Source organism: Leucoraja erinacea, chromosome 19 (assembly GCF_028641065.1).
Source record: "Leucoraja erinacea ecotype New England chromosome 19, Leri_hhj_1, whole genome shotgun sequence".
Classification (NCBI taxonomy): Eukaryota; Metazoa; Chordata; class Chondrichthyes; order Rajiformes; family Rajidae; genus Leucoraja; species Leucoraja erinaceus.
This window is the reverse complement of record NC_073395.1, coordinates 38668145-38684942: the sequence shown is the minus strand read 5'-3', so window position 1 is coordinate 38684942 and position 16798 is coordinate 38668145. Positions and strand designations below refer to the sequence as shown.

At 44.1% G+C, this 16798-nt stretch overlaps 1 protein-coding gene across 1 annotated transcript in view; it reads left to right on the top strand.

Annotated features, from left to right (window-relative positions):
* met (MET proto-oncogene, receptor tyrosine kinase) overlaps nt 1-16798 on the top strand; it is a 236937-nt gene that overhangs the window by 198634 nt on the left and 21505 nt on the right. The window contains 5 exon segments of the mRNA XM_055649985.1: nt 1638-1737; nt 8213-8431; nt 11504-11656; nt 12753-12906; nt 13070-13213. Coding sequence (XP_055505960.1) covers nt 1638-1737; nt 8213-8431; nt 11504-11656; nt 12753-12906; nt 13070-13213 — 770 coding nt within the window.

Here is a 16798-nt window from a genome sequence, read left to right as displayed (position 1 = left end):
AAAGCAGTGGATGTTGTCTATATGGACTTCAGTAAGGCCTTTGACAAGGTTCCTCATGGAAGGTTGGTTAAGAAGGTTCAATTGTTGGGTATTAATGCAGGAGTAGCAAGATGGATTCAACAGTGGCTGAAAGGGAGATGCCAGAGAGTAATGGTGGATGGCTGTTTGTCAGGTTGGAGGCCGGTGACTAGTGGCGTGCCTCGGGGATCTGTGTTGGGTCCACTGTTGTTTGTCATGTACATCAATGATCTGGATGATGGTGTGGTAAATTGGATTATTAAGTATGCAGATGATACTAAGATAGGTGGTGTTGTGGATAATGAAGTAGATTTCCAAAGTCTACAGAGATTTAGGCCATTTGGAAGAATGGGCTGAAAGATGGCAGATGGAGTTTAATGCTGATAAGTGTGAGGTGCTACATCTTGGTAGGACAAATCAAAATAGGACGTACATGGTAAATGGTAGCGAATTGAGGAATGCAGTTGAACAGAGGGATCTAGGAATAACTGCATAGTTCCCTGAATCTCATGTAGATAGGGTGGTAAAGAAAGCTTTTGGTGTGCTAGCCTTTATAAATCAGAGCATTGAGTATAGAAGTTGGGATGTAATGTTAAAATTGTACAAGGCATTGGTGAGACCAATTCTGGAGTATGGTGTACAATTTTGGTAGCCCAATTATAGGAAGGATGTCAACAAAATAGAGAGAGTACAGAGGAGATTTATTAGAATGTTGCCTGGGTTTCAGCAACTAAGTTACAGAGAAAGGTTGAATAAGTTAGGTCTTTATTCTTTGGAGCACAGAAGGTTAAGGGGGGACTTGATAGAGGTCTTTAAAATGATGAGAGGGATAGACAGAGTTGATGTGGATAAGCTTTTCCCATTGAGAGTAGGGAAGATTCAAACAAGAGGACATGACATGAGAATTAAGGAACATAAGTTTAGGGGTAACATGAGGGGGAACTTCTTTACTCGGAGAGTGGTAGCTGTGTGGAATGAGCTTCCAGTGGAAGTGATGGAGGCAGGTTCGATTTTATCATTTAAAAATAAATTGGATAGGTATATGGATGGGAAAGGAATGGAGGGTTATGGTCTGAGTGCAGGTAGATGGGACTAGGGGAAAATAAGTGTTCGGCACAGACCTGTAGGGCCGAGATGGCCTGTTTCCATGCTGTAATTGTTATATGGTGATATGGTTATATCTATCTCTGCTTGACGGCAACTGCAGCATACTGTGGCAAAGAATTCCACAGATTCACCACCTTCTTGACTAAAGAAATTCCTCCTCATCTCCTTCCTAATGGAACGTACTTTAATTCTGAGGCTATGACCTCCAATTCTAGACTTTCCCACCAGTGGAAACATCGTCTCCACATCCACACTATCCGAGCCTTTCACCATTCTGTATGTTTCATTGAGGTCCCCCCTCATTCTTCTAAACTCCAGCGAGTACAGGCCCAGTGCCGTCAAACGCTCATCATATGCTAACCAACTTATTCCTGGGATCATTCATGTAAACCTCCTCTGGACCCTCTCCAGAGCCTCACACATTCTTCCTTGGGTATGGTTCCCAGTCATGGCTTTGTAACATCTATTCGTTTTCAAGAACAGAACTATGAACACCTATTTCTCTGTTACAGTGGAGGCAGCACAGTGACTGTGAAAGGAATGAATTTGAATTTTGTGCAGTCTCCCCAGATGGTAATAACTGTACAACAAGAGTCAAAGAAGTTTCATGTGGTAAGTGTTCCATTCATTGCTCGCTGATATAACCGAGGAACATAGCAACATGTGTAGAATGTTCAGCGTTTAGTCTTTGCAATCATTGAATTAGTTCCTGTAGTAAGATACTCAAACTTAATTCACCCTGACCCCCCCCCCGTAATTCCATCTCGCCAGACTCTTTACCTCAAAAAACCGATGGAACGTTTTTGTAAGTGTTAATAGACCAACATAACTTGAGTGGCGGGGGGAGAATTCCAGTTATCATTATGCTCTGTGTTAAAATGTCCTTCCTGTTTACGCTCCTAAATGGCATAATCATTCTATGTATGTGTGGGAAGGAACTGCAGATGTTGGTTTAAATGGAAGGTAGACACATAAAGCTGGAGTAACTCAGCGGGTCAGACAGCATCTCCGGAGAAAAGGAATAGTGACATTTCAGGTCGAGACCCTCCGTCAGACTGAAGAAAAATCCTGAAGAAGGGTCTCGACCCGAAACGTCACATATTCCTTTTCTGCAGAGATGCTGCCTGACCCATTGAGTTACACCAGCTTTTTGTGTCTATCGTTCACAGTATCTTGGTTTACAAAACAAAATGTGCATTACTGGAGTAACTCAGCACCTTATGGTTTCCTATTAAATCAATTCTGAATCTACTAATTCGGGGCAAATGTAATCACATGCCAACCCCTTCTAATTAACCTGTTGGTAATTTTTAGATTGGCACGTGTTAAAGTGATCAGCCCATTATAACCACTCTTCGAAACAAGTTATCTTTGTCCCCTCAAATCTTTTTCCTTAATTACTGGTTCCCATTGACATACACTCTTATCAAAATGTAATCCCTTAATGATATTCCTAAACTCAAATTACAATCACAACCCAACACCACTTAACATCTGCAGGTTAACTTGCTGAGAAATGGAGTTTCGCACTGCAAAATGGCACATAAAAGATTTGGGTTTGAGTTGTCCAGTAACCTCGGCACAGTGGCGCAGCTTGTAGAGCCGCTATCTCACAACGCCAGAGACTCGAGTTCGAATCTGACCTCTGGTGTAGTCCATGTGGAGTTTGCCCGTTCCCCCTGTGACTGTGTGGGTTTACTCTGGGTGCTCCAGTTTCCTCTCGCATCCCAAAGACATGCAGGTTTTGTAGTTTAATTGGCCCCTATCAACTGCAGTGATAGACACAAAAAGTTAGAGTAACTCAGCAGGACAAGCAACATCTCTGGAGCGAAGGAATGGGTGGCGTTTCGGGTCGAGACCCTTCTTCAAAGTCACCCATTCCTTCTCTCCTTTTTGTGTCCATCTTTGGTTAAAACCAGCATCTGCAGTTCCTTGTTACAAACTTAAGGGCCTGTCCCACTTGGGCGTCATTTGCGCATAATTTACGCCAGATGATTTACGTGTCACGATGCACGTGTTGTGCCGCGCGCATGGTGCGTGGTGACATAGGCAGTGTCACGTGGTCGCGCGCGGCACCCCATGATTTGAGGATATACAAAATCTTTGCGTGCCATCAGCATGACGTGCAAATGACTCCCAGTGGGACAGGCCCTTTAGTATGCAGTGATTGGATTTGAAAATGGGATTACATAGAACTAGTGTGAAGGGGTTGGCATGGACCCGGTGGGCTGAAGGGCCTGTTTTCATGCTGTATCTTTCAATCAAACAATCAAAAAAAACACATGAAACTTTTGATTAAAGAGAAACATATTTGTGAGGCGGGCTATTAAAGCTGGCTGCTGTTGGTGCATTTCTCAGCAGCAGAGCAAGTTAATTATAAACACAATGCTGCTTGGCATTGTGTAACCAGGTGGAGTTTAAGTTTGTTAAGTCAATAAGTTAGAAAGAACTGTTGAAAAGCCAAATTATTTCAAGGTGAGTCGGCATTGACAGGTCACAGCGGAGGTTTATCATCAACGTGGGAAAAGGGAAAATTGAAAAACAATTCACTAAATCCCACAGTGGTAGAGCAGGAAGTTGCCACATTCTTGTTTCACCCTGTTTAGTAAGTACAACTCTGCTAAGTGAACCATTAGATCAGTTTCGCAAGCAGCAAAGGAAAAACATGTACATGCAACCAAAATTACAACTTAACATTGCTTAACAAACTTCATGACCAAAATCTTTTCATTAAAAGCTGGTTTTGTTCAGCTGGCCAGTACTGTGGCACTATGAGTAGAATTGCTGCCTCACAGCGCTGGAGACCCAGGTTCGATCCTGACCTCAGCCAATGATGTACGGCATTAGCACCTACTCCCTGTGTCCACTTGAGCTTCTACTGGGTGCTCCAGTTTCCTCCCACATTCCACAGATGTGTGGGTCAGTAGTCATTGGGCCTCTGTGAATTGCCCCCAGTGTGTGGGTGAGGGGTGTAATCTGAGGGGATGAGTTACGGAGAATGTGGAGAGAATAAACAAGTGTAGGATTAGTATAGATAGCCAGAGAGTTGTGAATCTGTGAAATGCTCTGCCACAGAAGGCAGTGGAGGCCAATTCACTGGATGTATGCAAGAGAGTTGGATAAAGCTCTTAGGGCTAATGGAATCAAGGGATATGGGGAGAAAGCAGGAACAGGGTACTGATTCTGGATGATCAGCTATGATCACATTGAATGGTGGTGCTGGCTCGAAGGGCTGAATAGCCGACTCCTGCACCTATATTCTATGTTTCTATCTTTCTACTATAGGTGATTGATGGTCAGCATGGACTCAATGGGCCAAAGGGACTGTTTCTGTGTTGTGACTCAAATTCTAATTCTAACTTGGGTTTGGCAGATGTGAAAAACATTGCCTGGTATAGTGACAATTGCAACTGTCCTGCTTCCCACTACCTTTGGGGGGGAAAGACCCGGGTTCGATCCCGACTACGGGTGCTGTCTGTACGGAGTTTGTACGTTCTCCACGTGACCTGCGTGGGTTTTCTCCGAGGTCTTCGGTTTCCTCCCATACTACAAAGACGTACAGGTTTGTAGGTTCATTGGCTTTGTAAATGCAAAAATTGTCCCTAGTGGGTATAGGATAGAGTTAATGTTCGGGGATCACTGGTTGGCACGGAGCCGGTGGGTCGAGGGGCCTGTTTCCACGCTGTATGTCTAGACTAAACTAAACTAAAGAAGGGTCTCAACACAAAATGGCACCTCTCCATGTTTTCCGAAGATGCTACCTGACCAGCTGAGTTACTGCAGCCATGAGCAGTGTATAGATACACAAGCCGATAACATTTAAGGTGCATGGTCATTGTGTAATTTTCTGTGGAGTCGTGGCATCCAAGGGGAGGAAACTGATGGAAGAGTATAAAATTGGGGGGTATGGATTTGGTAAATAGTCACTTGTGCTCGGGGTGAATAGGGGGCACAGATTCAGGATAAGAGGAGCATTTAAAGATTTGCAAAACAGATTTTTTTGCTGAGAGTGATGAACAGGCTGGAATGGGCCTGGAACACACTGCCAGGTGAGGCGGTGGAAGCAGATATGAGAGCAATTGGAGCCATTTATGGAGCACAGATGCAACATAGGGAGCATTTTATTGGGATGCATCACACCATGGTTTGGGAACAGCTCCATCCAAGACTGCAAGAATTTGCAGTGAATTGTGGACGCAGCCCAGACCATCACACAAACCAACCTTCCCTTCTATTGACTCCATGTATACCTCGCACCTCGGCAAGGCCAGCAGCATAATCAAGGACAAGTCGCACCCTGGCCACTCCCTCTTCTCCCCTCTCCCATCAGGCAAAAGGTATAGAAGTGTGAAAACGCACACCTCCAGATTCAGGGACAGTTTCTTCCCAGCTGTTATCAGGCAACTGAACCATCCTACCACAACCAGAGAGCAGTGCTGATCTAATATCTACCTCGATGGTGACCCTCGGACTATCCTTGATTGGACTTTGCTGGTTTTACCTTGCACCTTAAACGTTATTCCCTTGTATACACTGTTCGTGGCTCGATCGTAATCATGTATTAAACAATAGACATTAGGCACAGGAGTAGGCCATTTGGCCCTTCGAGCCAGCACCGCCATTCAATGTGATCATGGCTGATCATCCACAATCAGTACCCTGTTCCTGCCTTCTCCCCATATCCAATGACTCCCACTATCTTTAAGAGCCCTATCTAGCTCTCTTGCAGGCACGGAAATCGCTATAAAAACATGGCGGGGACACAATTTCGGCCGTGGGCCCTGTGGACGGTAACATCAGGAGCTGACCTGATTGGTGGCCGACTCCAAACTCTAGCAACAGCAGCTTTGTCCGCCCCGAATCGTGGGGCTTGAATCGGCCCGTTCATGTCGGCTTTCATCGGCCGGCGGGGGCTTCAACATTGGGAGCCTCGATCGCCTCGATGCAGCAGTTTGATTTTAAGCCGGGCGGGGCGCTGAAAGGCCCAGCAAACGGGCCGATACAGCCCTTAATAAGTGTCTGATAAAGTCCGGATTACAAAACATGGGGGGGGGGGGGGGGGGATTGTCCCCCACCTCTCAAGCATGGGGGGATGTGTCGTCGTCCCCCCCCACCCCCCCCCCGGATTTCCGCCCATGCTTTCTTAAAATTATCCAGGGAACTGGCCTCCACTGCCCTGGCCTTGATTTTAAACCAAGCTTTCACAGTGGAGAGATGTAGCTGCTTGCAATCATGGAATCTACTGAATTTAAGGTCAACAGCTCACCACATCCCTACCAGCTGTTCAAAACAACTGTCCAGAAAGGCACGGCAAAATGAGCAGAGACAATTTTGCGATACGGTGGAGCAGTGGTAGAGTTGCCGTGCCAGAGACCTGGGTTTGATCCCGACTACTGGTGCTGTCTGTACGGAGTTTGTACGTTCTCCACATGCCCTGTGTGGGTTTTCTCTGAGAACTTCGGTTTCCTCCCACATTCCAAAGACGTACAGGTTTGTAGGTTAATTGGCTTGATATGTGTAAATTGTCCGCAGTAAGTGTCAATGTGTGGGGATCGCTGGTCGGTGCGGACCAGGTGGGCCGAAGGGCCTGTTTCCGCCCTGTATCTTTAAACTGAACTAAAACCAAAAGACAGCAACTGAAAATTAATGTGGATAGGTGTGTAGTCCTCATGTTTCGCAGAGACAAGGAGATGGTGTAATTATAATGGGGGGGTGTCAAGTACACAAATTGAACTTGACTTCATACAGACAAATCTTTGCCAGTGAGTGAGCAAGTTCTGAAGGCAATTTAAAAAGTAAATGTGATCATTGATATTATAGTTAACGGCTACACGGGTCCCCAACATTCTTCTCATAGCCCTGAAAATGATCTTGCTTCAAGTATACCCAATCGCATTTTAATAATGATAAGTCACACACCACAGTTCACATCTTCACGACCCTCTCTGTGAAAACGTTTCTTCTTCCCTTCAGTACTATGGCCAATGATTTTAAATCAATGACCTATGGACATGGTTCATTTGTCGAGAAGTGATCGAGTCACAGAGGGATACAATGTGGAAACAGGCCCTTTGACCCATCTTGCCAACATATTCCAGCTACACTAATCCCACCTGCCCGCGTTTGGTCCTCCAAACCTGTCCAATACATGTACCTGTGTTTCTTAAATGTTGGGATAGTCCCTGCGTCAACTACATCCTCTGGCAGCTTGTTCCATACACCCACCAACCTTTGTGTGAAAACGTTACCTCTCAGATTCCTATTGGATCTTTTCCCCTTCACCTAGAACTCTGGTCCTCGATTCCTCTACTCTGGGCAAGAGACTCTATGCATCTATCCAAACTATTCCTCTCATGGATTTTGTACATCTCATCCGAGAGAGAGAGAGAGATATAGCTGTTCGGACGAAGCTGTTTTGTGCAGCTGTACGTCAAAGTTTTCCGACTCCTGGACCTCTTTCGCGAAGGCAGGAGTGAAATGAGAGCGTGGCCAGGGTGGTGTGAATACTTGATGATACAGGCTGCTGATTTGAGGCAGCGTTTCCGATGGAGCCCTTCACTGGTGGGGAGTTCATTACCCGTGATGGACTGGGCAGTGTTCACCATGTTTCTCCTTCATTCCTGGCCGTTCGAGTTGCTGAGTCAGGACTTGATGCAACCACTCAACGTGCTCTCCACCTGCAGAGGTTCAAGAGATCATTAGTTGACATGACAACTGATAAACATTAATCATATCTTACTCCATTTTAAAAAAATGTCGATACCTTTGTTGTTTAATTTTCATTTTGCTTTAGCAAATGAAAAACTGCATTAGTTTGTTTCACACATTTCCTAGTTTACACACATTGACACCATTTGATTAACTTATCAGGAAGATACATCATGAAATGAATTGTGCACTAAAGTGATGGCAGCTACAGAATGTTCACTGACAAAATATTGGAATGTATCGGCAAATCTATGTGATATTAAAAGCTCAGTTCAGTAGTTTATTGAGGTACAGTGAAAAGCGATCTTGTATGTGAAGCTTTGCATTCCTATTTAATACGTGGAAACTTGATACCCACTTTATCTTCTTCCAAAAATAGGCATGTAGATATGAGGATAGCTTGAAGGTGATCTACTGTCGAACTCCCCCTCTCAATTGCTTTAAACTCACACTGCCCACGCAAGGCAAAGCAACTTTTATCTTTGACAATGTCTCCGTGGCAACGTTCAATTTTGGATACACGGAAGATCCTTTGTTCGAGACGTTCGAAGTTCCCAAGGAAATCAAAAAGAGTGGCAGCAATGCACTTGAGATTAAAGTAAGTGAATTGTAATCGGAACAATTTAATCATTCACTGTATACTTTGGTACATATTGCCTGTAAAAGAAAATCTAAGATTGTAGTCTTATGACATGGCTTTATAAAATCTTTATTTAAATCTGAAAATATGCTTTGTCCAAATCATTTCTCCCCAATACCTCTGATAAATTGGTACATCTTGCAACTCGAGAGACATTTTCAAAAGTGTGTAACTGTCACAATTAATGTCAGGAACCAGGAAGAATTAGCAGGTTTAAAAAAAAATTAAAAAAATACTGGAATCATCCAGATCATCCTCATCACCATTACACAACCTCATCGTTCCCCAGCCCCGCACGGCCCGATTTTACCTTCTCCCCAAAATCCACAAACCTGACTGGCCTGGCAGACCCATTGTCTCTGCCTGTCCATGCCCTCTCTGTGATTCCTCCATTACACAGCTACATCTCTTCACCAGATAAAAGCTGTCCAAGGTCTGACCTCCCCAGTGGAGCATGGGTGAAGCTCAACAGACTTGGTACTGGAGTTGGGCGTTTCAATGCCAGCATGTGGAGATGGGGGCTCCGCCAGAGTCCAGCCTGTGAATGCAGAGCAGAACAACAGACAGCCAACCATGTCATCTCTGGGTACCCGCTCTACCACCCACCAAATGGAGGCAGACATTGACGCAGAGCCAACAACCTGGCTGCTCAACACCCGGCATGAGAGCCAACTATTCCTTTGGCTTATGTTTCATTTGCAGGAAGAGGAAGATCCAGATCCGATCTTTGCTCATTACTAACATTCAGCATAATTGTTATTCATTGTATTCTTTGTTCCTCCAAAACATTCACTGGGTAAAGGGTTTAGTTGAAGAGTATAATCCAACTTACTAAGAACAATGCTGACTTGCATCAGTTCATGAATTTAAAATATCCCAAAGCAAATCAAAAGCCCATTGCATAGTTCTTGTCTGCGTCTGCATGTGACCGAGATGGCAGGTAGATAACTTGTCCCTATATCCCTGCCACTGGAATGAAGAAACAAGTGGTAAAATTTGCCTAAAAATATTGGCGATTTTTTTCCTCTCACTGATTAAGCAACTGGCGTGTGCTGACTTAGTCCCCAAGACTCTTATAGATCATTGCCATCAGAGGGGAAAAGTGTACACATTCCTTGTCACAGGCCTACTGAGTCAACAAAGACCCATCATTTATTCATTTGCCTCTGTACTCCATAATTTCAGATTTTTAATAAGAAAAAAATCACATGTGGTTAAGGTGCACATTGTCAGATTTTAATAAAGGCCATTTTTATACATTTTGGTTTCACCATGTAGAAATTACAGCAGTGTTTATACATAGTCTCCCCGTTTCAGGGCACCATAATGTTTGTGACACAGCAATGTCATGTCAATGAAAGTAGTCATGTTTAGTATTTTGTTGCATATCCTTTGCCAGCAATGACTGCTTGAAGTCTGCGATTCATGGACATCACCAGTTGCTGGGTGTCTTCTCTGGTGGTGCTCTGCCAGGCCTGTATTACAGCAATCTTTAGCTTATGCTTGTTTTGAGGGCTAGTCCCCTTCAGTTTTCTCTTCAGCATATAAAAGGCATGCTCAATTGGGTTCAGATCAGGCCCACTCGAGAATTGACCATTTTTTAGCTTTTGAAAAACTCCTTTGTTGCTTTAGCAGTATGTTTGGGATCATTGTCTTGCTGTAGAATGAACTGCCAGCAAATGAGTTTTGAGGCATTTGTTTGAACTTGAGTAGATAGGATGTCTATACACTTCAGAATTCATTTTGCTACTACCATCAGCAGTTGTATCATCAATGAAGATAAGTGAGACAGTACCTTCAGCAGCCATACATGCCCAGGCCATAACACCACTGTGTTTCACAGATGAGGTGGTATGCTTTGGATCTTAGGCAGTTCCTTCTCTCTTCCATACTTTGTTCTTGCCAAAACTCTGATATAAGTTAATCTTTGTCTCATCTGTCCACAAGACCTTTTTCCAGAACCGTGTTTGCTCTTTTAAGTACTTCTTGGCAAAGTGTAACCTGGCCATCCTATTTTTGTGGCTAACCAGTGGTTTGCATCTTGCAGTGTAGCCTCTGTATTTCGGTACATGAAGTCTTCTGCGGACAGTGGTCATTGACAAATCCACACCTGACTCCTGAAGAGTGTTTCTGATCTGTTGGACAGGTGTTTGAGGATTTTTCCTTATTATAGAGAGAATTCTTCTGTCATCAGCTGTGGAGGGCTTCCTTGCCCTTTGTGATTAGTAAGCTCACCAGTGCTCTTTCTTCTTAATGATGTTCCAAACAGTTAGTTTTGGTAAGACTGAGATTTGGTTGATGTCTCTAAGAGTTTTATTCTTGTTTCTCAGTCTCATAATGGCTTCTTTGACTTTCATTGGCACAACTTTGGTCCTCAAGTTGATAAACAGCAATAAAAGTTTCCAAAGGTGATAGAAAGACTGGAGGAAAGACTAGGTGCTGAGAGCTCTCTTATACCTGCGTTGAGGAGGCAATTAAACACACCTGAGCAATTACAAAAGCATGTGAAGCCATGTGTCTCAAACATTATGTTGTCCTGAAAACGGGGTACTATGTATATATAAACACCGCTGTAATTTCTACATGGTGAAACCAAAATGTATAAAAATGGTCTTTAATAAAATCTGACAATGTGCACTTTAACCACATGATTTTTTTTTTTTCTATTGCAAATCTTAAATTGTGGAGTACAGAGGCAAATAAATAAATGATGGGTCTTTGTCCCAAACATTATGGAGGGCACTGTGTATATAAATACACACTCACACACACACGCACGCACACGGGCACAGTACAAGCACAGGCATACATGCACACATACACACTCACATAAAAACAGGCACATGCACACACATACATGCACACACACACACACACACACACACACACTCAATGCTGTTAATCTATGCCAGAGTCTATCTTCTCAAAATGTTGATTGAAGTTTATAACTGTGCACCATTCACTTGTCCAAAATGTTTGTTTAATTTTTGCAATAATTATAACAACTTACATAGGAATGTTTTGCTTTAGTTTCAAGGACAACCAATTCAACCTGATGCTATCAATGGCAAAATACTGACAATTGGAAACCAGAGCTGTGAGCACATACACCTGAAACTAAACACTTTGATTTGCATCATACCTAAGGAACTTCTGGCTTCACGAAGTGAATTGGATGTGCAAGTAAGAGATATTCATGATTACATTCGTGCATGATTAGATTTTAGTGGTTCATGGAAATGGGGTGTTCAAGTGACAGAACGTACACTCTAATTGTTTTATCTTCTCCACATTATCATAATTTGTACTTTTGAACATGGTGATGAATAACTGATGAAAGAAGCTGATTTATTCATTGATATAAGAAGTGTGTCGAGCCCTGCAATTGTAGATTTATAGAGGGTAAATAAATAGATGGAAACAGCTCCAATTAGCAAATGGTGAAAACGGGCCACGAGTTGTCAAGCAAAGAATTATTTATTTGTAATACACAGCACAGTACAGCTCCCAAAACCACAACTGGGGCACGGGCGTTCCTGACCCTTTATATACCCCAGGGGAGCCCCGTGACCGGCACCTCCCGCCAAACCAAGTCGCGTGACCCAAACCCATGAGCTGAGGGTTAGCACCACGCGTGGCTACCACTAGGGGCCACCACAATGGTTCAAATACCAGGAAAAGCTGATTTAAAATGTTAACTTAACAATACAAGAGGTTATGGGAAGGAACTCACTTTGCACGGAGTGGTAGGAATCAAGAACTCGGCCCCTGCAATGGTGATCACAACACCATCAATCAGGGATTGAGTTTACAGATAATTACATTGGCACATGGGAGGGAATAAATTGCAGGGGAGAACAGTTCTGAAATTCCATGGAAGAACACTTGGTAGGATATTTGACATACGTTGCATCCATATAACCATGGCCTCACCTTCTGTCTCCTGTTCATTAAGGGTTTATTGACTCTTTTACAGACCTGAGCCAATTTTAATTGCAGTTCAAAAGTTTAGTTTATTGTATACATTGTTGCAAAATCAAGGCATTAAAGGCTACAGATCAATTAGTATAATAAAATAGGAATAGAATATTGTCAGCATGGACTCAGTGGGTCGAGGGGCCGATTTCTGTGATAAATAACTCTGTGAAATGCTTCTCTTGAAATATTTGGTAAAAGAAATCTAGGCAAATTAGAATCATCTCTAAATGATTCTAGATTATATATTTTGCAGATAACTGTAACAACGCCTTTTTTTCTTAATCTATTCATTTCCTCTCAGTGGAAAAAAGCAAATTCATCAATTTATTTGGGAACAATAATCATCCTTGAAAATAAGAATTTAATTCCATTCCTGAGTGTGCTTGCGATAATATTCCTGGGTCTTCTGATAATCGGAATATTTATTTGGAGGTACAAGAAGAAAAAGATGAAAGGTACTTATTGTTCAATATACTTCCTCTATACAATCTTATTAATTTCTTAATGCATGTTGCACTCTTTTAATGCGTGTTGCAATCACAGTTCTTCCTAATGAGATCTCAATGCCAATTCAAACTGCAAAATTCACCCTCTAATTTGACCTTGTTTTACTAAAAGATCTAAACCCAGATGTAGTGAGGTATGACGGAGGAACGCACACATTGCACCTCGATCGGCTTGTGAATACAAGAGCACGAAATAGTATCACTACAGAAATGATATCTCATGAATCTTCTGACTATCGTACGACTCTGCAAGACGGTATGATGATTTAGTCCACATCTTAATTCAATATTGAGTCATGTATTCTATGCTCCTGAGACCAAAATTCTTAGTGAATACAGACACAAAATGTTGGAGTAACTCAGCAGGACAGGCAGTATCTCTGGAGAGAAGGAATGGGTGACGTTTTGGGTCAAGACCCTTCTTCAGACTGATGTCAGGGGAGTGGGCGGGACAAAGATAGAATGCAGTTGGAGACTGTAAGACTGGTGGGAGGGAATGGAGAGAGGGAAAGCAAGGGCTATATGAAGTTGGAGAAGTCAATGTTCATACCGCTGGGGTGTAAACTACCCAAGCAAAATATGAGGTGCTGTTCCTTCAATTTGCGCTGGGCCTCACTCTGACAATGGAGGAGGCCCAGGACAGAAAGGTCACATTGGGAATGGGAGGGGGGGGTTGAAGTGCTGAGCAACTGGGAGATCAGCATGGTTAAGACGGACTGAGCAGAGGTGTTCAGTAAAATGATCGCCGAGCCTGCGCTTGGTCTCGCCGATGTACAGGAGTTGACACCTGGAACAGTGGATACAGTAGATGAGGTTGGAGGAGATGCAGGTGAACCTCAGCCTCACCTGGAACAACTGTTGGGGACCTTGGATGGAGTCGAGGGTAGGAAGTAAAGGGACAGGTGTTGCATCTCCTGCAGTTGCAGGGGAAAGTACCTGGGGAGGGGGCGGTTTGGGTGGGAAGGGACGAGTTGACCCGGGAGTTGCGGAGGGAACGGTATCCGTGGAAAACAGAAAGGGTTGGATATGGGATGATGGGGCCAGTAGTGGGATCCCGTTGGAGGTGGCGAAAGTGTTGGAGGATTATCTGCTGTATGCGCCGGCTGATGGGATGGAAGTTGAGGACAAAGGGGACTCTGTCCTTGTTGCGAATGGAGGCGAGGGGGAGCAAGAGTGGAGCTGTGGGATATCGAGGATACACTAGTGAGAACCAACTTTAATGGAAGAGGAGAACCCCCGTTTCCTAAAGAATGAGGACATCTCCGATGATCTAATATGGAACACCTCATCCTTCTACGCCGCAGATGCGGCTTAGACGGAGGAATTGGGAGTGGGGGATAGTCTTTACAGGAAGCAGGGTGGGAAGAAGTATCATATAGATAGCTATGGGAGTCGGTGGGTTTGGGATAGATGTTGGTCAAGAGTCTGTTACCGGCGATGGAGACGGTGAGATCTAGAAATGGTAGGGAGATGTCGGAGATGATCCGTGAATTTGACTGCAGGATGGAAATTAGTGGCGAAGTTGATGAAGTCAGTGAGTTCTGCATGGGTGCAGGAGGTGGCACCAATGCAGTCGTCAATGTAGCAGAGGTAGAGTTCGGGGATAGGGCCAGTGTATGTCTGGAACGGGGATTGTTCGATGTAATGTACAAAGATGCAGGCACAGCTGGGGCCCATGTGAGTGCCCATAGCTACGCCTTGGATTTGGAGGAAGTGGGGGGAGTCCAAGGAGAAGTTATTGAGAGTAAGGACCAGCTCTGCTGGGTGGAGGAGAGTATTAGTAAATGGAAATTTGCTGGTTCTGCGGTCGAGGAAGAAACGGACGGGTTTTAACACCTTCCTGGTGGGGGGTGGAGGTGTAGAGTGACTCAAATGGCAAAAACACAAATTGGAGGAACAGCACCTCATACTTTGCTTGGGTAGCTTACACCCGAGCGGTATGAACATTGACTAACTTTGAGTAGCTCTTGCCTTCCGTCTCTCTCCCCCTTCCCAGTTCTCCCACCTGTCTTATTGTCTCTGACTACATTTTATCTTTGGCCCCGCCCACTCCCCTGACATCAGTCTGAGGAAGGGTCTCGACCCGAAACGTCACTCATTCCTTCTCTCCAGTGATGCTGCCTGTCCCGCTGAGTTACTCCAGCATTTTGTGTGTATCTTTGATTTAAATCAGCATCTGCTGTTCTTTTCTACACATCGTTAATGAATGCTCTGCTTTAAGTTGTTCTCCAGTGTTTGACCCAAGTGGCCATTCTGCATTTTACCAATAGCTGCATCACAATGGAGATACTGTCTCCTCCCATCCCCCCCCCCCCCCCCCCGCCCTCGGGCTCCTCCTCCTCCCTTTTTTCCTTCCTTCTCCCTCCTACCCCCCATCAGTCTAAAGAAGGGTTTCTGCCCGAAACGTCGCCTATTTCCTTCGCTCCATAGATGCTGCTGCACCCGCTGAGTTTCTCCAGCATTTTTGTGTACCTTGGAGATACTAGCAACTACTTTGTGTAGGATGGAACTGCAGATGACGGTTTAAACTGAAGATAGACACAATAAGGCCAGAGTAGCTCAGCGGGACAGGCAGCCAATGCGTCAGCATGCGAACATGATATGTCACGCAGGCGTCGCGGGATTATGCGTGCGATTCCACGCCTCACCATGCGCAATGCGTGCATCACCCACACGCACCCCACGCATCACAATGCATCGACCTATTTTACATATGACGCGTAAATAAGGCACAAATGACGGCAAAGTGGGACAGGCCCTTTAATCTCTGTCTCCCTCTGACGAAGGGTCTCAACCTGAAACATCACCCTTTCCTTCTCTCCAGAGATGCTGCCTGAGTAACTCCAGCATTTTGTGTCTATCTTCAGTGTAAACCAGCATCTGCAGTTCCTTCCTTCACATTGCAGCTACAGTGTGTGTGTTTGACACTAAGCTTCAGACAGTTCATGCAAGCACCCCTTCTTATATCAGCCTATTTCCACCTCTACAGCATCCGCCAAATCTATTGGGATCTTGTCTCATCTCCTGCTGAAACAATAACCCACACCTTTGCATCTTCCATTCTTAATTAGTCCAATCCTCTTCACTCATTCTGTTTAAGAAGGAACTGCAGATGCTGGAAAATTGAAGGTAGACTGGAAGGTAAATGCTGGAGAAACTCAGCGGGTGAGGCAGCATCTATGGAGCGAAGGAAATGGGCAACGTTTTGGGCCGAAACGCTGCCTATTTCCTTCGCTCCATAGATGCTGCCTCACCCACTGTGTCTCTTCACTCATTCTACTTGTCTTGCAGTACAGGTCATCAAAAATCTCTCTGCCCTATGCCCAATGATATGTCCCATTCACACTTCATCCCTTCTCCTTGCAATTATCCTATACAGGTTACCTATTGAACAATGCCCTACTGTTTAAATTCCCATTGGTTTAAATGCCCCTTTACATAATAAAATACATATTTTTTGGGGGGATCTAAAACAAAAAGATGTTTTCAGCTGGTCAGAGCCATTTGTGAAGAAATAAATACTGAGAGTAATTAATAAGTATTTTTATTGCTCTTTACAAAGTCTAACGATGAGAAAAATATTTACAAAACTATATCTTCAAAACATCTGAACCCAGGAAATTTGTTCCACCATCTGTAATTATTGGAACGATGATGGATGGTAATTAATGTGAGGTTATCCACTTTGATGGCAAGAACAGGAATGCCAATTATTAGCTGAATGGTGTCAAGGTAGGAAAAGGGGAAGTAAAACGGGATCTGGGGAGTCCTCGTTCATCAGTCAAAGTAAGCATGCACGTACAGCAGGCAGTGAAGAAAACTAATAGCATGTTGACCTTCA